This window comes from Micropterus dolomieu, linkage group LG08 (genome assembly GCF_021292245.1).
Source record: "Micropterus dolomieu isolate WLL.071019.BEF.003 ecotype Adirondacks linkage group LG08, ASM2129224v1, whole genome shotgun sequence".
Classification (NCBI taxonomy): domain Eukaryota; kingdom Metazoa; phylum Chordata; class Actinopteri; order Centrarchiformes; family Centrarchidae; genus Micropterus; species Micropterus dolomieu.
This window is the reverse complement of record NC_060157.1, coordinates 15461988-15483600: the sequence shown is the minus strand read 5'-3', so window position 1 is coordinate 15483600 and position 21613 is coordinate 15461988. Positions and strand designations below refer to the sequence as shown.

General features: G+C 38.2%; 2 protein-coding genes across 2 annotated transcripts in view; both read left to right on the top strand.

The window, feature by feature from the left end:
* Nucleotides 1-1826: 1826 nt before the first annotated feature.
* On the top strand, nucleotides 1827-9825 carry LOC123974716 (deoxynucleoside triphosphate triphosphohydrolase SAMHD1-like). The gene is made up of 13 exons (XM_046055561.1): nucleotides 1827-1856; nucleotides 1983-2143; nucleotides 2247-2362; nucleotides 3227-3297; nucleotides 5274-5405; nucleotides 5487-5626; nucleotides 6172-6280; nucleotides 6381-6472; nucleotides 6629-6744; nucleotides 7966-8102; nucleotides 9210-9296; nucleotides 9446-9541; nucleotides 9667-9825. The coding sequence occupies exons 1-13, from the start codon at nucleotides 1827-1829 to the stop codon at nucleotides 9823-9825; spliced, it is 1446 nt and encodes a 481-aa protein (XP_045911517.1).
* Nucleotides 9826-18612: 8787 nt separating this feature from the next.
* samhd1 (SAM domain and HD domain 1) overlaps nucleotides 18613-21613 on the top strand; it is a 22538-nt gene continuing 19537 nt past the window's right edge. The window contains exons 1-4 of the mRNA XM_046056588.1: nucleotides 18613-18927; nucleotides 19531-19597; nucleotides 19824-19896; nucleotides 20803-20963. Of these exons, the coding sequence (XP_045912544.1) occupies nucleotides 18747-18927; nucleotides 19531-19597; nucleotides 19824-19896; nucleotides 20803-20963 (482 nt within the window). The 5' untranslated portion in view covers nucleotides 18613-18746. The remainder of the gene's footprint in view (nucleotides 18928-19530; nucleotides 19598-19823; nucleotides 19897-20802; nucleotides 20964-21613) is intronic.

Sequence of the window (21613 nt, the reverse complement as noted above, 5' to 3'; positions counted from 1 at the left end):
GAACACATGTATAAAGATGCACCCAGAGGAATACATAGGTAACCCGTGTTATGATGAGCTAGCAAAACAGTGTGGACACAGTAAAGCAGGCTAATATTGCAGTTGAGAAAAGGTTACGTCAGAGAACTTCAGACTAAGTTGGTACGTTGTACAGTCTACTACAGAACAAAGAAGGGAACGTATATGTTCAGGAAGGATGTATTTTACCCCATTTGAATGCAGAGATGGAGGTGTTTCAGAAAATCAAACTGCAGTAACATAAAGGGTATACAAGTACTGAACCCCAAGAGTGAAATCTTTTTGGTAAGTCTTACAGACAGTCTGATAATGAACTGTCTAGTGTTGGGGAGTTTACCACTTTTATTGAACCAAAGAAGTGTTTACCAGCTTTTCAGCTTGTTTCTCATAGCTATAGCTTTGCCTGTTAGCAGCATTAGTTGTGAGAATTATTTACTTTTAGCGATGAGAGGCTTAGTTATATTGCTGTACTGAGTACTGAGGGGAGGAGGAGAGAAAGATTACTGAAACTGGATGATTTTGTTGGAAGCTGTCCACTGTCACAGGCAGATCCAGCTATTAAAAGCCCTTCATGTTAGTATGTTGGTGTAAATCTTATTGACCGACAACTTAAAAAAATGTTCTAGGCATTGATTCCCAGCTTAAAGGGTCTTTTTTTTTTTACACCTTCTAAACACGCTGTATGCCATACTGATCATCTTTAAATGTAATATAGATATGAGACACAATTTTAAAGGCTATGCAATTTAATGAAAATATTCATTTGTAAGTCTCTCAAAATTTACTTTGTAAACGTGAAGTGTATGGACAATATAGTGTTTTATTGATCATCAGTGTTAATAAGAATAGATAAATTTTTAAACCCTGTCTCCTTCTTAATGGACTAATTCTTGAGGTTTACAAAAACCTGTAATGATAATACTTTGTAATAATATTTTGTAGGGTATATGGAAAAAGATCAACTATCTAAAAATCGTCAGCTTAATGCAATGAATAATGAATGGTAATAAATGTTTAAAACTGTTAATAGGTGCACTATGTTATGCTGGGAAAACAATTTCTATAGCTCAACTATATAGCTATAGTTGCGCTATAGCTAAATTATAAATTAAACACTCACTTTCACTAGGCTCAAGAGCCAATTTCTACTGTTGTCAAGTTGCTCTATCCAATGCTCAACTACAGTGGAAAGCTTTTTTGCTTTTTGCATTGCATCTACCACAGGCTAAGGGCTTTTGTTCATTATTGCTACACTTCATATCACATTTCAAGTTGCTTATTTTTCATTATTTTTACCCAAAATAAACAAATTTCTTAATAATGTACCATTTATTAGCATCTAGGGCTGTAATTTTTACAGTTTTACTTTTTACACGTCATTTTATTTGCCACCCTTCTCTCTCTTTACGTTCGCAATACCTTATTTACTTTTCATAGGGTATAACAAGGTCACACATTCTGTATTGGAACACAACATTGCATGTGAACTTAATTCAGGTCCCATTACAAATCATATTTCCTTAAACAAATTAGGTAATGCAAATTTTAATTTCACTATGACGGCAGATGGGTGCGGTCAGGGGTGTAGGACTGGGGGGGCACAAAGATACTGGAATGAATAGCAATGGATGCAAGGAGAATGTCTATGTACAGTGTCCAGATTTTTGTGCTACGCCCCCTGGGTGTGGTGGAGATATAAAAGGGTGTTGGTCAAACCCTATGTGTCTTTTGTGCAGATCTGCCCTGATCAGCTGTATAAACAACGCGCTATAACATTATTTGTGTGACTAATCTCATATATCTGCGGCATGGAAGCTCAAAATGAGGCTCGAAGCAAGGTAATATATGATGTACCTAATTGTACATTGCATTACATTTTCAGGGCTAAAGAGATAAGAGAGATTACAGTAAACAAAGAAAAGATGGAGAGTAATAATTGGACTTTTTTCTGTGTGTCCTGCCAGGTGTTTAATGATCCCATCCACGGGCATGTGGAGTTGGACCCACTTCTCATCAAAATCATTGACACCCCTCAGTTCCAGAGACTTCGAAATATCAAGCAGCTTGGAGGGGGCTACTTTGTTTACCCAGGAGCATCCCACAACCGCTTTGAACACTCCATTGGGTATGTCCACATGTTTTCAGATAGACACAGATATTTGTCCTGCGTTAATCACAATCCAAACGCAGTGTGCAGCAATATGTAATGAGGTTTTGTTGTGGTAAAGAGTGGGGTACTTAGCAGGACAGCTTGTAGAAGCTCTGCAGACAAGGCAGCCGGAACTTAATATCGATGAAAGAGACATCCTTTGCGTGAAGATAGCTGGTCTTTGCCATGACCTGGGTGAGTGATACACACCTTTTCAGTTTACCTGGAACCTGTTTTCTTGGTAAAAAATTACACCCAGCGATAAAGAATGAAAATTAACCTATCCGCAAATTCTCAAATAAAAGCTGATTTAATCTAATTATGCCCTTTAAGCTACTGGGAGGAATGTGAAATATTTGCAAATGTTGAATTTCATTAAGGGCTGCTTAACATTGAAAGAAAGAATGTTAAAGTGGGAAGCTTGGTACGATCCAAAAGAACTACTTCAAATATGACTTGTTGTCTGACCACTTCATAAGACTAGTGTTAACAGCTGTTACAAATGACCACACTTGAAGGCAGGTTGAAAAGGGAGGGATGAGATGCCATAGTGGCTTAAATATACAATGATAGCACACATTTTCAGACAGTCTGGTTTGTACACACTAAAAGAGACTACCTCGTTCACTCATTCACCACCAACAAAATAGACATTCACTATTTTTTTATTGAGCAGAAAAAATCTGAGATTTTGTACCCTTGTTAATCATAGTCACTTTGAGTCATCACTATTAGGTGTAGGATAAAGATTTTTCTTGAGATGGTTTACAGATTTGAACTGCATTTTAATGGAAACTTAGCTAGTTTCTTGTTTTGTTTGTCATTTTTAAGAAACACATAGTAGAGCTGTGTTGCTGCATTATTGAAAATAATGTAGTGAAAATGTACTCTGTCCTGAAAATTTAATTACAAAACGGCCTTTGTATAAAAACATAATCATACGTACTTATTAAACAGGGTGATTTAGAAGTAAAAACCTGTCTCCAAAAGCAGCCTGTTATTTTATAGTTCACACATGATCATCATTAGGTAAACTTATATTTATTTCTCCACTTCTAGGACATGGGCCCTTTTCCCATCTGTTTGATCAAGCATTCATCCCCAAAGCACGTCCAGGAGTGGAGTGGAAGGTAAGACACGATTATTTCTGTTGTCGGTGATACATGACGTAATAACCAACCAAAAACATTTAGCACATATTAAAAAAAAAATCAGAAGCTGCATTAAGGATGTGAATCATTGGATACAAATGGTAACTAATTAGCAAATACGGAATTTAATACGTGTTTATGTAATATAATGGTGGATTGTTTGTGAGCCGAAATCACAATTTACAAAGGAAAAATACTTGAATGGATTAATCTTTCATATGAACAGATCATCTATACTATACTTCACATTTATTTGGGAGATACACTTATTTGCTTTGCTAAACATGAATCTACAGCCAGCAGCCAGATAGCAAAGATATGCATGTCTAAATCACGCTGATTAATGTGGGATGTCTTTGTACAAAAAACAGTTCAAAAAGTCCAAAGTCCGGGTAACAATAATGCACAAAGAAAGGCACCAGTGTGCCAACATATGGAGGGAAGAAGATCTGAAGGAAGTGTATTTGACACATTTGTTAGACCACAATGAGACACACGATGAGTTTTGGTGAGTGAATGTAAACATGCATTTTGTTTGTTTACAACAAAACTTCACAGGGCCCCTTTAACTATGTAGTCAGCAAAAGCGATTCACCAGCCACATTTTAATATGAAAACCTATTTCTTATCTGTTCCACATATTGTTCTAGAAACACAGTTTAGGACCCGGAACAAATGGATATCTAATTTATTTGGTCTGGCAAGGCGTTTGTTATCCAAGGGGACCAAGCTTTTTGGTTAACATTGTGTCTCCTGTTTTTGTTGCAGTCCAAGAGCTGGGCTGTGACAATATATACACATGTTCAATACTGTAAAATAGTATATTTATGTAAAAGTATAAAAGTTGAGGTTTAGGCCTTTTTAATTATAAAAATCAAAAAGTAAACTACAGCCCATCTGTAATTTGATCGTAGTGTTCCAGTACAGTCCTTCTCTTTACCACCCCCAGTGAACATTTGTTTCTCAAAACTGTGGCTAAATGTACCTGGGGGTACGTAATTGTGGTGCTGCAAAAATGTAGTCAGCGGTATGTATATCCCACAAGACCAGGTTGATAGAGACAGTGGTATTGTAGGGTAGGGTATTAACAGCAATATGCACACTAACTCAGGAGGTAAAAAACTTGAAAGTTTTTAAGGGAATTTCAATTCTTCAGATACTTACAAATCAGGGATTACTATGAAAAAAGATTTTAAAAAACTAAACTAAAAAAATAAAATATCTGAGGAAGACAATGCAGTGAGAGATATTCTGACTAAAGTGTATAAACAGCAAAAATGGGGAAAAAAAACTATTTCTAAATTATACTAGCGAAAAAAGAGAGGATGGGATTATATAATAATATGGCTTTGTAAAATATTGTTTATGTTGCTACCTTCCTTTATCACCTACATGATATATCATGATTATTTGAGCTGAGCCCTCACACAGAGTTTTTTCCATTCTTCCTGTTTTCCTTTCTTGGAAAAAATGCTAAAATGTATTCAATAAGAAGTAAAAAAAATGTATTACATGGTCAGAGAACAAGAAAGGATCATCATCTTAAGCTTCAACTATTGTGCTTTACAGCATGACAATTGAGAGCTAAGATTGTAGCGTTCAGACTGATAGAAAATATTTCGCTTTTAGAGGGTAACAGGCTCAGAGTCTCTGTTGCTTGGTCTAATGGCAAAGGCCTGGAATCAAGGAATGCTTTTTAAATCCTAAAAGAGGTTTGAGTGTGGTATCACAAGTTGTCTCTCTTTCACACATACAAACATCCTGTGGGTCACTTTCAATGTATTCGGAGACTGGTGGTAAAGATGTTAGAAATCCAGGGGAGCAGGGAGAAGTAGGTCATATGCAAAACAAAGCACATATATGTTATGAAAGTTATGGCCATACACCTGTCATCTGGCAAACGTGAGAGAAAAGACAAGCATTCATATTCTCCCTATCCTATGTGTATCTTGCAGCATGAGATGGCGTCCGTACACATGTTTGATCACGTTGTGGAAAGTATTGATCTGAAGCTGGAGGAGTACGGCCTGGTGCTGCCTGGGGATGTGACCTTCATCAAGGAGATGATTTCACCTGAGTACACTGAGGTCAGTGAAGGCCGGAATCTACCGGTCAGTCCTGCTCATGTGAATTGTGTGAAATCAGTCAGATCATCAATGCTACAGCAGCCACTGTCTAAAGCCACTTATGTCTTGTCATCTTCACAGGGGCCATATAAAGGTCGCAGCAAGGACAAGTCCTTCCTTTATGAAATTGTGGCCAACAAAAGAAATGGTGTTGATGTGGACAAGTTTGACTACTTTGCCAGGTGGGCCTTGTTCAACAGTTGCTGTAGAGCAATTCACTTTTTGATGTAGAGTGTAAACTACTGTTTACTATTTGCACTGAACAATAACAATATTCTCATGATTATTTTAACAACATAAAGCATCCTTCATGGTGTTTTGGTTAGTTTACATAATAAGAATTTTCTTCACATATTTCCTCAGGCCCTAATCAGGCAGGCTGCGTTTTGTGCAGTGAGAGGCATCTTTTTTCCAAATGTATTTTTGCGCTGCTAATCTGCACTGGGCACATGAGTTTTTGCTGGAGCGCCTCAAGTTGAAAAAAGCTTCAACTCAGAGCAAAAAAGCTCCCATTGTCATTTGCGTGTTTTTTCCAATTTAATCGGATCAGATTTGTGAGCTCATTTCACGGCAAAATAATGGTTAGGCCAGATGATTTGGTGATTGCCAAGCAACATTTCAAAGAAATGCAGCAAACTGCTCTTTTTTAAATTGTAGGCTTTATAGAAAAGGCAGTGTGGTAAACGTCACATTTTCTGTCTGATTGGAGCCTTGCTCTGCTTCTCAGGGACTGCCACCACCTGGGAATCCAGAACAACTTTGACCATCGCCGCTTTCTACAGTTTGTTAGAGTGTGTGAGGTGGACGGGCAGAAGCACATCTGTACTAGAGACAAGGTGCTGACCTGTTTATGTTTATGAATATTTTTATTCATCTATAAAACAGCAACCCATTTATCTGATTAGTTGTGAGTAAACTGGACAATACTCTCGACAGGAGGAGGACAATATGTATGAAATGTTCCACACAAGGATGAGTCTCCACAAAAGCGCGTACCAGCACAAAGTGAACAAGATCATAGAGACAATGTGAGTACCTAGCCTTCCCATGTTTGTACTCTAACAACATTTAGCTTGGTCTCCTGTCCGATGTAGCTTATTTAATTTGCTTCATGATTCACTCTCTTGTAGGATTTGCAGCAAAAATTTCTTAAGTGATAATATGTGATATATATGGTTATCCAGGATCACAGAGGCCTTTTTAAAGGCAGACGAGCACATCCAGATTGCAGGCTCAGGAGGGAAGATGTTAACTCTCTCTACAGCCATAGATGACATGGAGGCCTACACCAAGCTGACAGGTCTGTAGATACCACTGTGTGCTGTTAGCTCATGTTTGAAGAACATTAAGAGACAGCGAGGAGTGAGCAGGATACACCAAGCAACATATATAACATGTTGAACTGTCCAAACATGGTTCATCACACTGTTGTCAGTATTATCATCCTTTGTTTTTTACTAATTTTATTTTAAGGATGTTGATTGCTGGAAGGCTAATAGTTGTCTGCACACAAGGAGATAAACTACTGAAGTCCAACAGTTGATGTACCAGTGTCTAACAGTTAACTGCAGCAGAAAGCACTCGGCCATGCTATCATATGAATGCATTACTGAGGAGTTGAACTATAAATTAAAACCTACAACAGTATTATTTACTACAGAAATCAGGTTTACCACTTGTGTCAACTATAAATCCAACTTTATTTTTTAGCGGTTTATTTACAACAATAACAGCTTAAATAGCAACAGGGTTCCTTCACATTTTCCTTTTCAAAATTATGTACTTTTCTAGACTCAAATTTCCAGGTAGATTTTTAAGACCATTTTTGACATCTGAGTACAAATAGCTAGATGTTTATTATATAAATAAATGGTTTTTAAAAACAACTTTTAACATGTATGTTGCATTATGACAATGTATGCTATTGTGTTGCCAAATAATTGCCAGAAGATTGTAGCTAGGTACAGTAGCTGATACACATTACAGATTCTCATCCACGCTGTTCTACAAAGTCAGAATCCTCACTATGAATCCCGTGGAAGATATGGAAACAAAGAAATTACATTGTTCTTGTGTTGCAGTGTAGAGCTAGTTAGTACTTAAGTGATATCATTCTAACATGACCCTGTTTGGTTGATCTATGGTTATGGGGTGTGTAAAGGCTAAATAAACACACAGCCCTCCAAACTGTAGATGCAATGTATCACTCTTATTAAAGTCCCCATTCACATCGTTTCAGCACATGGAGAAATTTGAAACTTGCCATGCCTCAGTACATTTGCAAAGCTGTGAACATTTGCTGTTTGGTGAATGGGTTTAGCAAATGGTCATCTGAGAGTACAAACAACTTGCTGAAGTTTTGAAGACATTCAGCTTTTCATCATGCACCTACAACCGAATGTGTAAATTTCAAAGTTGCAATAAGGGGTTATTCTACATGCCAGATCAAGCCAGCGGTTATCAAGCTTGTTTGAATAAAATAGTTGTAACTCACCTATCTTCCATTCTGTTTGTCCTGTAGATCATGTGTTTGAACAAATACTCAACTCTTCCTCCCCCCAGCTGGATGAGGCGAGGCAGATTCTACGCAAGATTGTCACTCGAGACCTCTACAAGTTTCTGGGAGAAATTGAGAATCCCACCCAGGTGTGCACGTGTGTGTTTGTGTGTCTATACAAAGTTAGATGTTCCCATTGCTATTGATAAAACAAGTGCACATACCTTATTCTGTTGCCTCTATTATTTTATATTGCATGGATATTGTGCCTGGATTTAACTTGGATACTACAACTTCCTATCTATCACTATTCCTAGAAATTGAATTTAGAGGATGTGATTGCAGGGTGAAGACCTCTGCCCACAGTGAATTAACAATATGGCTAAATCTTGTTAGTTGGCGAACAGCAAAACTGCAGCTAACATCTAGTAATAACTTTGCTGCCATTAATGTGTGAGTGTGTGAACAGGAGAAAAGTAAAGCGATTGTCCATTAAGGTAGAAAAGCACAATTTAAGTTCCTCTTACATGTTAACATTTAATGTAGAAAATATGTTAAATATGTCCTCCTTTTATGGATATATGCCTTGTTTTTTTTCGTTAAGGAAAATATAAAAGGCTCTGAAGTCCCCCTCACAGCTTTACCTTTGCTGTCAGCCCTTTTCCGACAGGGAAACTTTATCTTTAAAGCCACCAGACTCCTTCGACAAAAATAATAATTTAACCTAGCTGAACATGGGAGTTGTCTACTGCTTGTCTACTGCTGCCTCGATCTGTTAATTAACACGTTACTAAACTAATAGGCCTACAGCAGTAAATAAAACTACTAGTAATAAAAAAAGCATAAATTAAAATGATCATCAAGGTCAGTCTGTCATTGTTCTCTGTCACTATCACAGATTATTAATTTAATGAATAATATTATTTAATTAATTTTAAAAAAAGTATTTTAAATATAAAAAATACAAATACAAAAAGATTTATGCACTTTTGCACACTTTCTCCACTACACATTTTGGAAAGGCTGTTTTATGGTGAGAAAAATGTTGCTTGATTGTTTTAATGTTGTCACATACACAAAAAAAGATTTAAACATGCAAAGAAGATGTTTTGGAAAAGCTTTTTATGATGAGAAAAATGTTGCTTTAGTGTGGACAAGGGGCCAAAAACTGCTTAATGTTGACATTTTCTTATTGTATGTTGTCAAGATGGAATAAATCTCAAATCTCCTTGCCTCCCACTTCTCACCCTGTGTTCTCCCTCACTAAGGAGATGATTCCCCTTTGGAAGGAGGAATTGGCTCAAGAGCTCCTTCAGAGTAGAGAAGGTCTGACACCAGAGGACTTTGAAGTCCAGGTGAGTTTTCAGTCTGATTACTTTAACTTTTCTTAAAATGTAGGGTTTTGTTGACAATCGTTTGATTTGTAAGATGTTGCCTTCCTCCGTTGTGGCATAATTTATTTGTTAATATAAAAACAAGCTTCTCTCTCACCCTTCACTTTTAGAAAATTACTATAGACTATGGAAAGAGTGATAGGAACCCCGTGGAGTACATATATTTCTACAGCAAGTATGACCCTACCGAGGCATTCAAGATGAAGGTCAGAACTAAAGCAAAACAACAAAATGAATCTTAGTCTTTCTTTGCATGAGGTGTTTGTTCATTGTGTGTTTTCTTAAGAAGACAGCCTCTGTTATGTCATGATACTCATGATGCTGCTGTCCTTCTTATCAGGTGTCTGAGTTTCGCCGAAAGTACTTTTCTGAGCAAACATTCAGGTTTTACTGTAAGAAGACCGACGACAACACTCTGAAGGCTGACAGGGAGCATTTTGACCAGTGGTGCCGAAGAAAAGGGTTTTCCAAAGCATCAGGTAATATTTAGATCCAGGCTGCTGAATATACAGTAGGCTGCTGTGTGTTAGTGCTGTCTAGAGCTAATAATAATTTTCATTATCGATTAATCTACCGGTTATTTGATTAATCAACCACCATAGTTTGGTCTATGGATATAAGACAATGGGGAAAATACCTGTAAAAATTCCTAAAGCCCAAGGTGGCCCTGGTCCAGTAATGATGAGCTGCATCTCTCACTCGGTACACTCTGCACTGCTCTGGTTAATACTGATGCACTTGTCTGTGCTGTCTTTATTTACAGGCAGGATGGAACCACAGTAATAATTCATCTAAAGTTTTGGAAGCTGGAGATCAAAACTGAAAAAAAGAGAGCAAACACTTCTTGCTTCATTATGATTGAAAATTATTGAAATGTTCTATAAAAGGTCTGTTCTACTCTAAAGTACTTGACACAATTTTACTCCAAAACACATATAAATTATAAATTACTTATACTTTATTAAATAAGGATGCATTGTTACATATTCAGGCCTTGTACTCAGTTTTTAGAGCCCTTTTCAATATCTTTTTTTTTGTTTGATCATTTTAAATCAGCTTTATTTTAGACTCCTTTGTGTTGTGTAAGTTACATTACAGTTGTATACCATGTTTGTACCAAAAGCATACCATTATTTACTTCTGTTGTGAAAAATCAATCATGGTTACTTAAAATATCAATATCTGAAACTGAATATGTATACAGCATGTTTCAGAGTCAAATTTATGCTTTTTGTTGTGGTCTATTCCTTATGACCAGGGCAAGATGTAAAGCACTACCAGCATGTGTAATGAAGTCTGATCTCATTTGAAGTGAACTTTTAATATGTGGTTTAGGGATTTTAAATATTTAGTGGTGGCAAGTGTTTATGTTAATCAAGTGAATTCATGTGGACAGATATTATTTTGACTTTGAGTGATGTTTGATTAGAGGTTGTTTTGGTGCTGGTTGTCCTTCCAACTTGGTTGTTTTCTTGAATCTTTTCTCACATGAAGGATTTATTCATTATTCACTGTTTTTAAATATAATTTTTAAATGTCCATTTTATTGGTGGCAGCTTTTGTTTTATTTGGTTTGTTCATCTTATTTTGAACAATTCTACCTTTTGAAAACTGGCTCTCAGGAAAAACTTTGAATTTATCTGTATGAAATAATAATTTACTAATATAATAACTTTCATTATTTCTCACTGTACTTATACTATATAGCTCAACTTGCCTGTTGCTTGATGTAGCCATCTCCATGTGGTTAAGACACCTTTTGTGTATTGTTGTGTTTTGCTGCCTGTGTGAAAATTAATTGTGTTCTTATATGTAATGGGGCTATAAAGGGAAACCTAGCAAAGGTTATTAGAACCTCTCAACTTTATTCCTATTAAGACAAGTTGATAAAAGATTGTGCCTCCTGTATTTGAAATAAAGCTCTTTTTCTCTTTGTTGTTGTTCTCGTGGAGTTAAACTCCTCTAACACCAATAAATAATCCACTCAATCACACGTTTTTCAGTTGTGGCCTAGTAATAGAGACCCCTGTGTCACAAGATCTCGCAAGATTAAACATGACGATATTTCTGATCAAGTTAAAACCTGTCTCGCACACAGTTCACATTTTTCACGCACTCTCACGCCACACATCAATTTTCTCATTCAGTGAAAGACAAATGTATAAGTAATAAGGTTGATTCGCAGAGTGAAACAACTCTGCCATGCGAAAATTCTGTCTGCGAAACCAGCGTACTCCCAGGCCGTTCTCATCTCAGGGCGTCATATACCGACGATTTGAGAAAGAGTGACAAAGCGTAGGTATTTGATGCAAAAGGCACCCTTTAGCGTCTCATGGAGACGCACCTGGTGATAAAGGTGTTGACAGCCCCGCGAAGCCCCTACTCTTACCACAACCATCAGGAACGTTAGTACCTAAACCTAAGTCACTGAATGTATGCATGTCGACCTCCTTGTGTTGCTGCAACGTAGGAAACGGGGGCGTTTCATACGGACGCTGAAGGGTACCTTTAGCGTAAAATTCTTACGCTTTGTCACGCTGACTGAAAGCGTCCTGTGTGTGTGCGCGTGTGTGTGTGGGTGTGTGTGTGACATGAGGTTACTGTCTGTGCGGCCTATTACAGTCCCCAGCTAATGAATCTGCGCATCTCTAGCTGTAGAAGATGAGTTCCAGTCCAATAAGCTGTTAAACAAGCTACCAAACAAGCTAGGTAATGTCATAATAACAGCTCATAGAAAATATATCGGTTATCATGACTTTGTCATGATTAATTTATTAATGACTCAGCATCATCTATATTAAAGACAAAAGAATCAGTTCATCCCATGTTTAAAGTGCATAAAACAGCCCTGCCAACCTGCTTAACATTACTGGAGTTCCACAACTGGCTACTGACGGATTTGAACTAGGGATGAAACGATCACTGGTTTAACGGTTAACCATGGTAAAATTCCCGACGGTTATTATTGCCGTACACATTTCAATTACCATGATAACCGGGTACGGTTAACCTCGCTGTTATAATCTCATGGCAAACACTGTAGCGTCTCCCAGAAGCAGGCGCGCATGCGCAGAATGCAACGGTTTGTTTGGGTCAATGACAACACGGCAGAAGACAACGCTGCGGAGATTTTCACTCTGAAGTCCGGTCGTATTTTAGTTTTTATGAGCCCAGCAAGCAATAGCCGTCATTTCACCGTCTAGGTTTACTATAGACCTGATTTAGTCCGGCTATGAGTAACCCACTTTTAGCCACAATAACTTTACATGTGGGTACATGACGTTTTTGCCAAAATAAATTCAATGTGTATGATATTCCGTAATTTAAGCAAGGTCTACAGTAATTACAAGGTTTTTTGTTTCATTTCTTATACATGATTTACACGCAGCCTCTGCGTAGACACAATTTAACTCGTAGACAGACCGGCTATTTGTAGCCCGCTTTTAGTCAAATAAGTCAAAAATGATTAAAAGTGGATTTTGCCCTGGTAGCACTTAAGCACTTGAGATGGTTGATATCCCAATATTTTTGCAATGTCAATAATATCTACAAGATATTAAGTGTCATTAAATTGACATGATCTATCTGTAGCCACGATTTAGCTCTTATTTGGACAGGCTACGTGTTGTCTGTTTTTAGCCTACCCGGCGAAATAGAGGCAATCAGTGGTTTAATATCAACGGCTTGACTGTAGCCCTTTTTCAGACCAAATTGGTTACATGTAGTTTTCACCCGATGCAGCTGTTGAGGTGCGTGACATCATATCATCAAATGTAAGTAAACGTTTGAAACATTTAAATTATCTTTATTTTCGCTGTAACGTTCCCATTAACTTTCATTTTAAATAAAAACAAGATGCAATTACTATTTTCAACCGCTAGATGGCAGCTGTAGCCCTACTGAGACATGACTACTGGCAACGCGAGACTTGAAAGTTATCATACATCACAGTTGCCAGATCTCACAATAAGCACATCCGCCATTTTTAAACTAGGGATACGTTACTATTTCGGCCTTTCAGTGAGCAATGGATGAGAGTTTACTGCAAACACTGGAAGCGAAAAGATATTTAGTTTGGTCTTGTAAGTATCTGTGTCTTTGTTTGACATGTCTTCATTATTTATCTAAATTATTTGTTAACGTGTAGGAACCGTGACATTTCGGAGGGTAACAGTGTAGAGTAAGGCACGTTGTGGTTAGTGTAACATGCTGCATGCAATTGTAACTTGACGTTACTGTAACGTTAACTCCATGATACCCACAGGTTTCCTCGTGCCCTTATGCTGCATTCCATTTACCTCGGAGGTCGGAGCTGGGAATGACGTCACACCAAGCGGGAAGCTTCCGGTCTACAATATGAAGCGAATGCGGAAGTCCCTGAAACCTGCATTCTATTGAAAATCCAGCAGAGGGCAACTCTTCTGGTTGCAAAAAGAAGTCCGGCTCCATTAGAAATAATGGGAAAACGACCTTACTTCTCAGCTGAATAATTACCCCAGTAAACACTTTCCTGATGAGTTTATGGTCTCAGTCGCTAGTTTCATGTCTTCTTCAATACAAAATGTTGTTCATTTAGTGAATTATGGTTCCATTAATTTTAAAATAGACCACAAAGCAGAGTATGTTTCAGGGTGGGATTATCTATGATTGACAAGTCGTTACCATGGCGACGTGTCAATCAGGCTAGAGCCGACTCGTGGAGTTGGCTGTTCGCTTTCTCTGGTGAGTACATTTAGTTTTAAGACTGCTGTTCGCTTGACAAAGTTATCAGCCCTATTAAAATGACAGTTAACGAGAGTTACAGTTGCACCTAGCTAAGCAAGCTAGCTAGCTCCGCACACGGCCGTTTGGTCCGCCGTATCGTCACTTCCAGGAACTTTCTGGTTGCAAAAACTCGACATGGCGGCGACCTATCGGCCAAACTCGAGGCTTCAAAACGGCAGTCCACAAACCAACGGGGTGACGTCACGATGACTACGTCCATTTCTTATATACAGTCTATGCGTCACACCCGAGTTGACGGCGTTCCAGTTAACAAGTCAGAAAACCTCGCTAGGCCAGCTGTTTGTAACTAGCCAGGTTAGCTATTGATACGCCAGTTGATTTAAAAAAACGCATTCTGCGGTATTTATTCACACTAAACACTGTAGCAACACATCCACAGACAGCTGTTGGACAGCACTTTGTGTACAAACATTTATATGAGTCACAAGTACACAGAAGTGCTAATAAACAGTATAAACTACAGCTTTCACTAACTGTTGATACCCCGACAGCCATCTTGGATCACGAAGTCGGGGTAGTGCGGTTCTCCCGACTTCCCAAGTCGGAATCCCGACTTAAGGGGGCGTTCCCTTTGAACCTTTGAACTCGGAAATCCCAACTTCCCATGTCAACTGGAACGCACCATTAAAAACTCTTGAATTCAAAGGGGGTGAACATGAAACATGCACAACCATGCCTATTATAATTTTGTAATGAAAGCCACATATATATTTTACTCACTAACGTTCGATCATTATGATGTGAAAATATGAGTTTTTGACTTTTGACACTAAATATTTATTGCAAATTATCCAGCATACAGTCAACAAAGTAATGTTACAACAATAAATATTCAGAACAGAACACATTACATTCAAAGCACATAGCTCTCTCAAAAGAATTAAAGCAGCTTTCCCAATTGTCTATTTGGTTGTTCTAATGCAACATGATGGCTAAAACATGTGTCCTGTTCAAGTATCTTTATATTTTCCATAGCGGTAAATGGGTCAGAAAGTTAATAAATAAGGGCTTTTAATTTAAATGAAAAAAACGTTATAAATGAAATTTTCTTTTCTTTTTTTTACCTTCATTAGAATAATTAGAAATATAGTGTATGTTTTCATTTAAATTCATTTGTTGATAGTAGTCATGTCTTATGGGAAAATGGTAGTCAATTATGTGTTTACTTATATTCTTATTCTTACATATTCAACAGTTACGGATCCCATTTAACCGAGAGACTGGCGCCAACCGAGAGACCCATCTGATGCTCTTGCTGCATCAAGTAGCAGCTTAGATGAAGATCTAGATTTGGATGTAGCAACCCATTTATTTTCTCATTATTTATGTTTTTATTACCGCATGTTGTTAAAATAGTTTGTATTTGTATTTATAATAATATTTTATCAATAATTCCTTTATAGTTCATCATGTTGTATTATCTTAAGTTGTCTACCTTGTAATCCTTTTTCTTAATAAAATCTTTATATTTAATTTGTTTGGACAGATTACCATTTATGAGAACCATGTTTAAGTAAAAACAATCACTATTCTGAACCACTGTTCTGTTGTCTATAGAGGTAGATATGTAGTCTGTGTATTTGGTCTATTCTTGAGCTATGGTTAGACGTCTATTAACAGCCCAAATTCAACCTTGTTTTAGCCTCGACCCATTTTCATCATCTAATACACGTCTATATGTAGCCGTTCAATGGAAGTCTAATGGATGACTAGACTATTTATGGGCTATGGTTAGACGTCTACCAAACTTTCACTGACAGCCCAAATTCAGCCCTGTTTTAGCCTAGACGTCTGAGTTCTGTTTAGACGTCTATTAGACATCTTTTAACCGTGAAATTGCTTGCTGGGAGATCGCCGAGGGAAACTTGATTGAAGAAAATTACCTTATAGTGAACGCAGGGTGAGTTAACTTTTAGGTTTGGTTTGTCTCTCTGACTTGCTAACAAGCATGTAAACTGAAGCTCTCAGTGTTAGCCGCTCTAGTGCCAAAAAACATGTAGCATGTTTTGCTAACAAAACGCGAAAACTAATGGCTAAACTAATGGCAAGCCACTAATGGCTTGCCATAAATGTCGGCAGAGTCTATTCGTCCACTGCAGGGCCGTTACTGCACATGATAACACATTACGCAGTTTAGACAACCAACCAGCATATCTACAAACGCTACAGACGCCTCTGTATTTATGTCAGTTTTTGGGCTCATTGCAGTTACTATCACTGTCTTCTAAAGACTTATTTGTTTTCATGTAATTGTCCACGGGATCATTGTATTATCTAGGCTATATAATATAAAATATAAAATCTTGATAATGCACACTTTGATGATTTTCATATGTTTACAAAAGGTGTTTTCTGTTATTTATTTTTTTTATGCAAACAAAACAGCAATTGTATTTGTAGTTTTCAATACAAAACTTGTTGAAATGGTTTCAGTGTGTGCATCAGTAGCCTACATTTGAATATTTGTTGGCACATTTTTACAATACCGTGATAATACTGATAACCGTCATAATTTTAGTCACTATAATCCTGATATGAAATTTTCATACCGTTTCATCTCTAATTTCAACTGGTTTTCTGCCACAGGACTCCTGTGAGAGGGCAGTGGACCAAACCACTGTGAGGCAAGAGAAAGGGGGACTCAAAATGTTTCTAAACTTAAAAAGCACTTTATTGTTTGCATTATTTGCGTTTGTATTGTTTTACTTTTTACACATTTGTTTTAAGTATATATCATTATATTATTTGATGGTTTTTAAGGGGGGGCTCAGATAGGGGGATGACATGTCCCCCCCGTGATTTCCGCCTATGATATGAGTTTCCTTCAATATGTGGACGCCTGGGCGATTAAAGTGCTGCTGGCCCAGAGTTACCGCTTTCCGTTCATCTATGGCTACACAAAGTAGGCCGGTGTCATATAAGCTATTGTAGTGGATGCTACCAAGAAGAGTACACTTAATGTGCTCCTAACCACGTGGTTCTAAATTATCTAAGTTTATCATACTTTAATTGCAAAACGCAGATAGGAACTATCAGCACTGCATGTCCTGCACTTCACTGTCGTCGCTGAGTGTTATCAGGACTGCTGGCGTCAACACTCTGGCCTCATTGGCTCAACTATGTTTGGCTCCACCCTTCGCTTGCCGGGCAAAGAGGATCTGCATGTAGTCAAGTTATCTGCATGTAGCAAGTTATGTACCAGAAGCATGGTGTTTCCTTTTTATATACAGTCTATGGATGTTTCACTTCTAATATAAAATCATAACGTGTTCACAAAATAGATTTTGTGTATTTGTTTGTTTCTAACTTTCTGTACAGTGGCAAAGCAAGTATAACACTGTCATAAATATCCACCAATGAAAAAAAAAGTGTTACTGTTGTCCATTGGCATCTGATCCTAACCACAACATTTCTTCTCTTGGTTTTTAGATTGAAATATGCTATCTTAAAGACAAGGGTTTTAGTATCCTATTGGAAACTCCATTCATTGTATTCAGGGTCACCTTTGACCTCATGTCTTTCATATTTTTCTTTCAATATTTTCAATGCTAAAGCATTAATTAGTTTCTGACTGTGATAAAGTGGGAAAAACAGTTCCCTAAAACTATCTCTGAACTCTCTTTAACCAAATCACACACGTAGGCTATGCTGCGTGATCATATTTTGATAATGCAATATTGTTTTACTTCCGTTCACTGAGCTTCCCCTGAAACAGTTTTTGAGCCCCTATGGAGAGGCCTCCCAGCTACCCAACCGTTTCAACAAATAGCTGAAAGGTTTAGATAACAAAATTTGTGTGCAGAAAACGTAAAGAAAATGTCATGCTTCCAGCATCATATGTCAAAATTTGCTGCTTTTCCTTTAATTATTTAAATGTAAGTTTAATCTATTGTCAACATTTTTAGGTTTGGACTGTTTATTGGACAAAACAAGCATTGTGAAGGTGTCTCTTTGTGCTCTGGGTAATTGTGATGACATTTCTCAATCTTTTCAGATTTTTTTTCAAACAATCAATTGATTAATGAAAATAAACAGCAGATTAATCCGTCATAAAAATAATCATTGTCCGATACAAAATAGTTCAAAATGAGATCCATCTCAACAACAATAAAATCCTGCCTTACATTAATGCATTAATAATAACAATCTAATGATATAAAATAGTATAAAGGTCACAAGGGGCATTTTTTCTGCATTGAGTACTTTTATTTGTAAGACTTCAAGTACATTTTCATGATTATACTTACAAACTTAAGTAGGCTAACATTTTCAATGCAGGACTTTTACGTGTAGTAAAGTATTTTCACAGTGTTGTATTATTATTTTTACTGAAGTAAAGGATCTGAAGACTTCGTCCACCACTGGTGTAGCCGGCTTTATTCAGCCAGCTAAGTCAAGAAGTTTCAAAGACGGTTTCCATACACTTATATTTTGAAGGCAAAAACCGGAAACGTGTTTGTATTTCAGTTCACCTTGACGCAGCCGGCGTAGAAACAAAACCCGGGTGTTTTCACCGCCCGAGTGTCTTCTGTGCAGAGCTGTCCGATCAGCCGTGGCGGTCGTAACTTGGCGGCTATTTATGCTTCTGATTAGAAATCCAGATTACCGCCTGTTTGTCACGTCAACATGGAGAACCGAAAACGACCGCGCGAGGCGGTTTTGACCCCTGACGAGAGCTTCAAAACGCCGGAGAAGAGAATGTCATTGGTCCCGGTGCTGGACTCGGACTACATGCGATGGGGAGTTGAGGAAGCGTGTCGGTACCTGCGAAGAGAAGGTCTTGGAGAATGGGAAGGAACATTTAGAGGTTGGTTTTCAGCTTCGCTAGCTTAAACAGACAGCGTTTAATGTCATCGTTGGACTAAATGCAGTAAGCTGCTTTATAATCAGCGCCACGCTCTGCACAGCACACTCACCATGCAAAGGAGCCTGTTCAGTGGCAGGCTGCCGCCTCAGTCCTGCTCATCACACTGAGGGAGGGTTTTGTCTCTCTTCCAGTCAATGGCGGTGTGAAAATAAATGCTGATCAACAGTCTGTCATTAGGCTGCTGGACAGTCAGTTGCTGGCTATTTCAGCCTTGTGCATGTTTATATATTTAATTATCTTCAAGTTATATTTTTTATTAACACAGTAAGTTAATCATTATTCTTTACTTTGCAATCACCTTGCATTTGCACTGCTTCTGTTAGCATAGTGACAGCTCTCTGTAGTAGCTCAGGTGGCTAAACTATCACTTCACTGCTGTGTTTTTATTGTTATTCTTACATTCTTGTGTGTATTTGTGTTTTGTATGTGTCCTATAAGCTACTGGATGCCTAAATAAGTATGTCTATCCATGCAGCTGTCCACATTTGTGTGTTGTGGCATATAAGCCAACATCAAAACAATTATGTTTGCTTTGTTATCCAGCACAAAAAATCACAGGTGTCGGGCTGCGGTATCTCAAGGATGCTGACCTGGAGAAGATTGGCATTGAGTAAGTATGTTCTTGTGTTAAACTGGAGTTGTGGGATTTTAAGAAATTACCCAGGGTGCTGAGTAGGAGGAAATGAGTCAACAACAATACTCAAGGGCAAGAACAGATTTTCATTGGATTGGGACGGGACAGGAGTATTTTTGTGCAAATGTCCACTCCCACGTCACGCTCTCTTCAGCTCTTTCACTCCTTTCATCCTCCATATTTCAATTTTTATTCTGTCCAGGTACCTTGGTGACCGGCTGCGGATGCTACACAGCCTCAGGAAGCTTTGGCAGATAGAAGCTGAGCCAAATAAGGTATCAGCCGTTTCACAATGCTGCACGTGCAAGTGTTAGGAGATACGAAAGACACAATAGAATAAAGAGAAGCTTGTAGGATAAACAGCAAGGACCTGTGAAAATATGCCAGGGTCAGTGAAGGAAACACAGATGGTCATTCTTTTTTTTTGTTGTTCTCAGCGCCCAGACAAAAAAAGACAGATCAAGGTTACAAGCCTGGAGGAAAGGGGAAGATTGTGTGAAGTGAAAGACTTGCTAGACTTGCTAGATCCCTGAGGATGAATCTTATGGGTCTTTCAGAGACCTCTTAGCAAAAGAGGAAGCTTTGCATTTGTTTCCAGTTTCATCCTGCTCTTTACACTGGCTGGTTTGTTCTAAAATTGATTATCAAATTTAAAGCATTCTGTGGCCAGGCACTTAGCTATATTACTGAACTGTAAGTCCATGTTAGCCTTCACTTAGTTCCTCAAGCAGTGGGCCTGTAGCTTTGCAAGAGGCACTGCTAAAGACAAGAGGTGACAGAGAGTGGAACTGCTTTTTACCTCCGCCAGTCTTGTTTTATTTTGCATTTTGGATTAATTGTTATACACTGAACAAAATTATAAATGCAACACTTTTGTTGCATTAGGCCAGCCTAAGGCACACCTGTGCAATACCTATGCTGTCTGATCATCATCTTGATATGCCACACCTGTGGGTGGGTGGATGGATTATCTCGGCAAAGGAGAAGTGCTCATAACAGTTTTTTGACCGATTTGTGAAAAATATGGGGGCAAAAACAAAAGTGTTGTTTTCAGTGTGGTGTATATTTTCTGTCTTTGTTATACCCACCCAAAGATAAACACAGAGGCTGATATATTGACACTCTTCTGTTTTGATTTATGAATCGTTTTCATAACTGTTTGTTGTCCTGTCTTCTTCCAGGTGTTTAATGATCCCATCCACGGCCACGTGGAGATGCACCCACTTCTCATCAAAATCATCGACACGCCTCAGTTCCAGAGACTACGAAACCTCAAGCAGCTTGGCGGAGCCTACTTTGTTTTTCCTGGAGCATCCCACAACCGCTTTGAACACTGCATTGGGTATGTACCAGTTTGGTACAGTGTTTATTGATTTGCTGTTAAACACATAAATAAGGTAGTAAAAACAAACTACGATCTTGGGGGCACAGTAAAACTTATATCATATAATGCACTTGTATAGACCAACATTAATTGGTGAGACCAGACGCTGAGGTATAATATAAAGTGACATACAGAACATTTTCTCTCTAAATCAGAGCTAATATTTGGAAGCTACCTACACTGTATTTTATAAAGCTATAGTTGCACAACTTTACTATGACATCCAGCGGGTCAGGCCACACAAGAGCGACCAACCTTAAGCCTAGATGTCTATGAAGATTCTCAGTCATCCAGGTCATAGTTATCCAACGAAGGTTAAAATCAAGGGCAACTGGACTTGGTTGAAGATACTGGAAGACGTTTCGTCCCTCATCCAAAGGACTTCTTCAGTTCTGACTGACTGGCAGGGAAACTCAGCTATTTAACCTCAGTGGGGTCGTTGGCCCGGGTCATCGATACCGCTGGTTCGTTAGTGTTCCTTGTTGCTGTGACGACAGTCGTTACAGTCGTTAAGACTACCTGTGGCCAAGACTGAACGACCATCGTTGGTATCTTCACCTGAGGCCAATAGGTTACGTTTGTTGAGTTTCCTGGGAAGTGATGAAAGG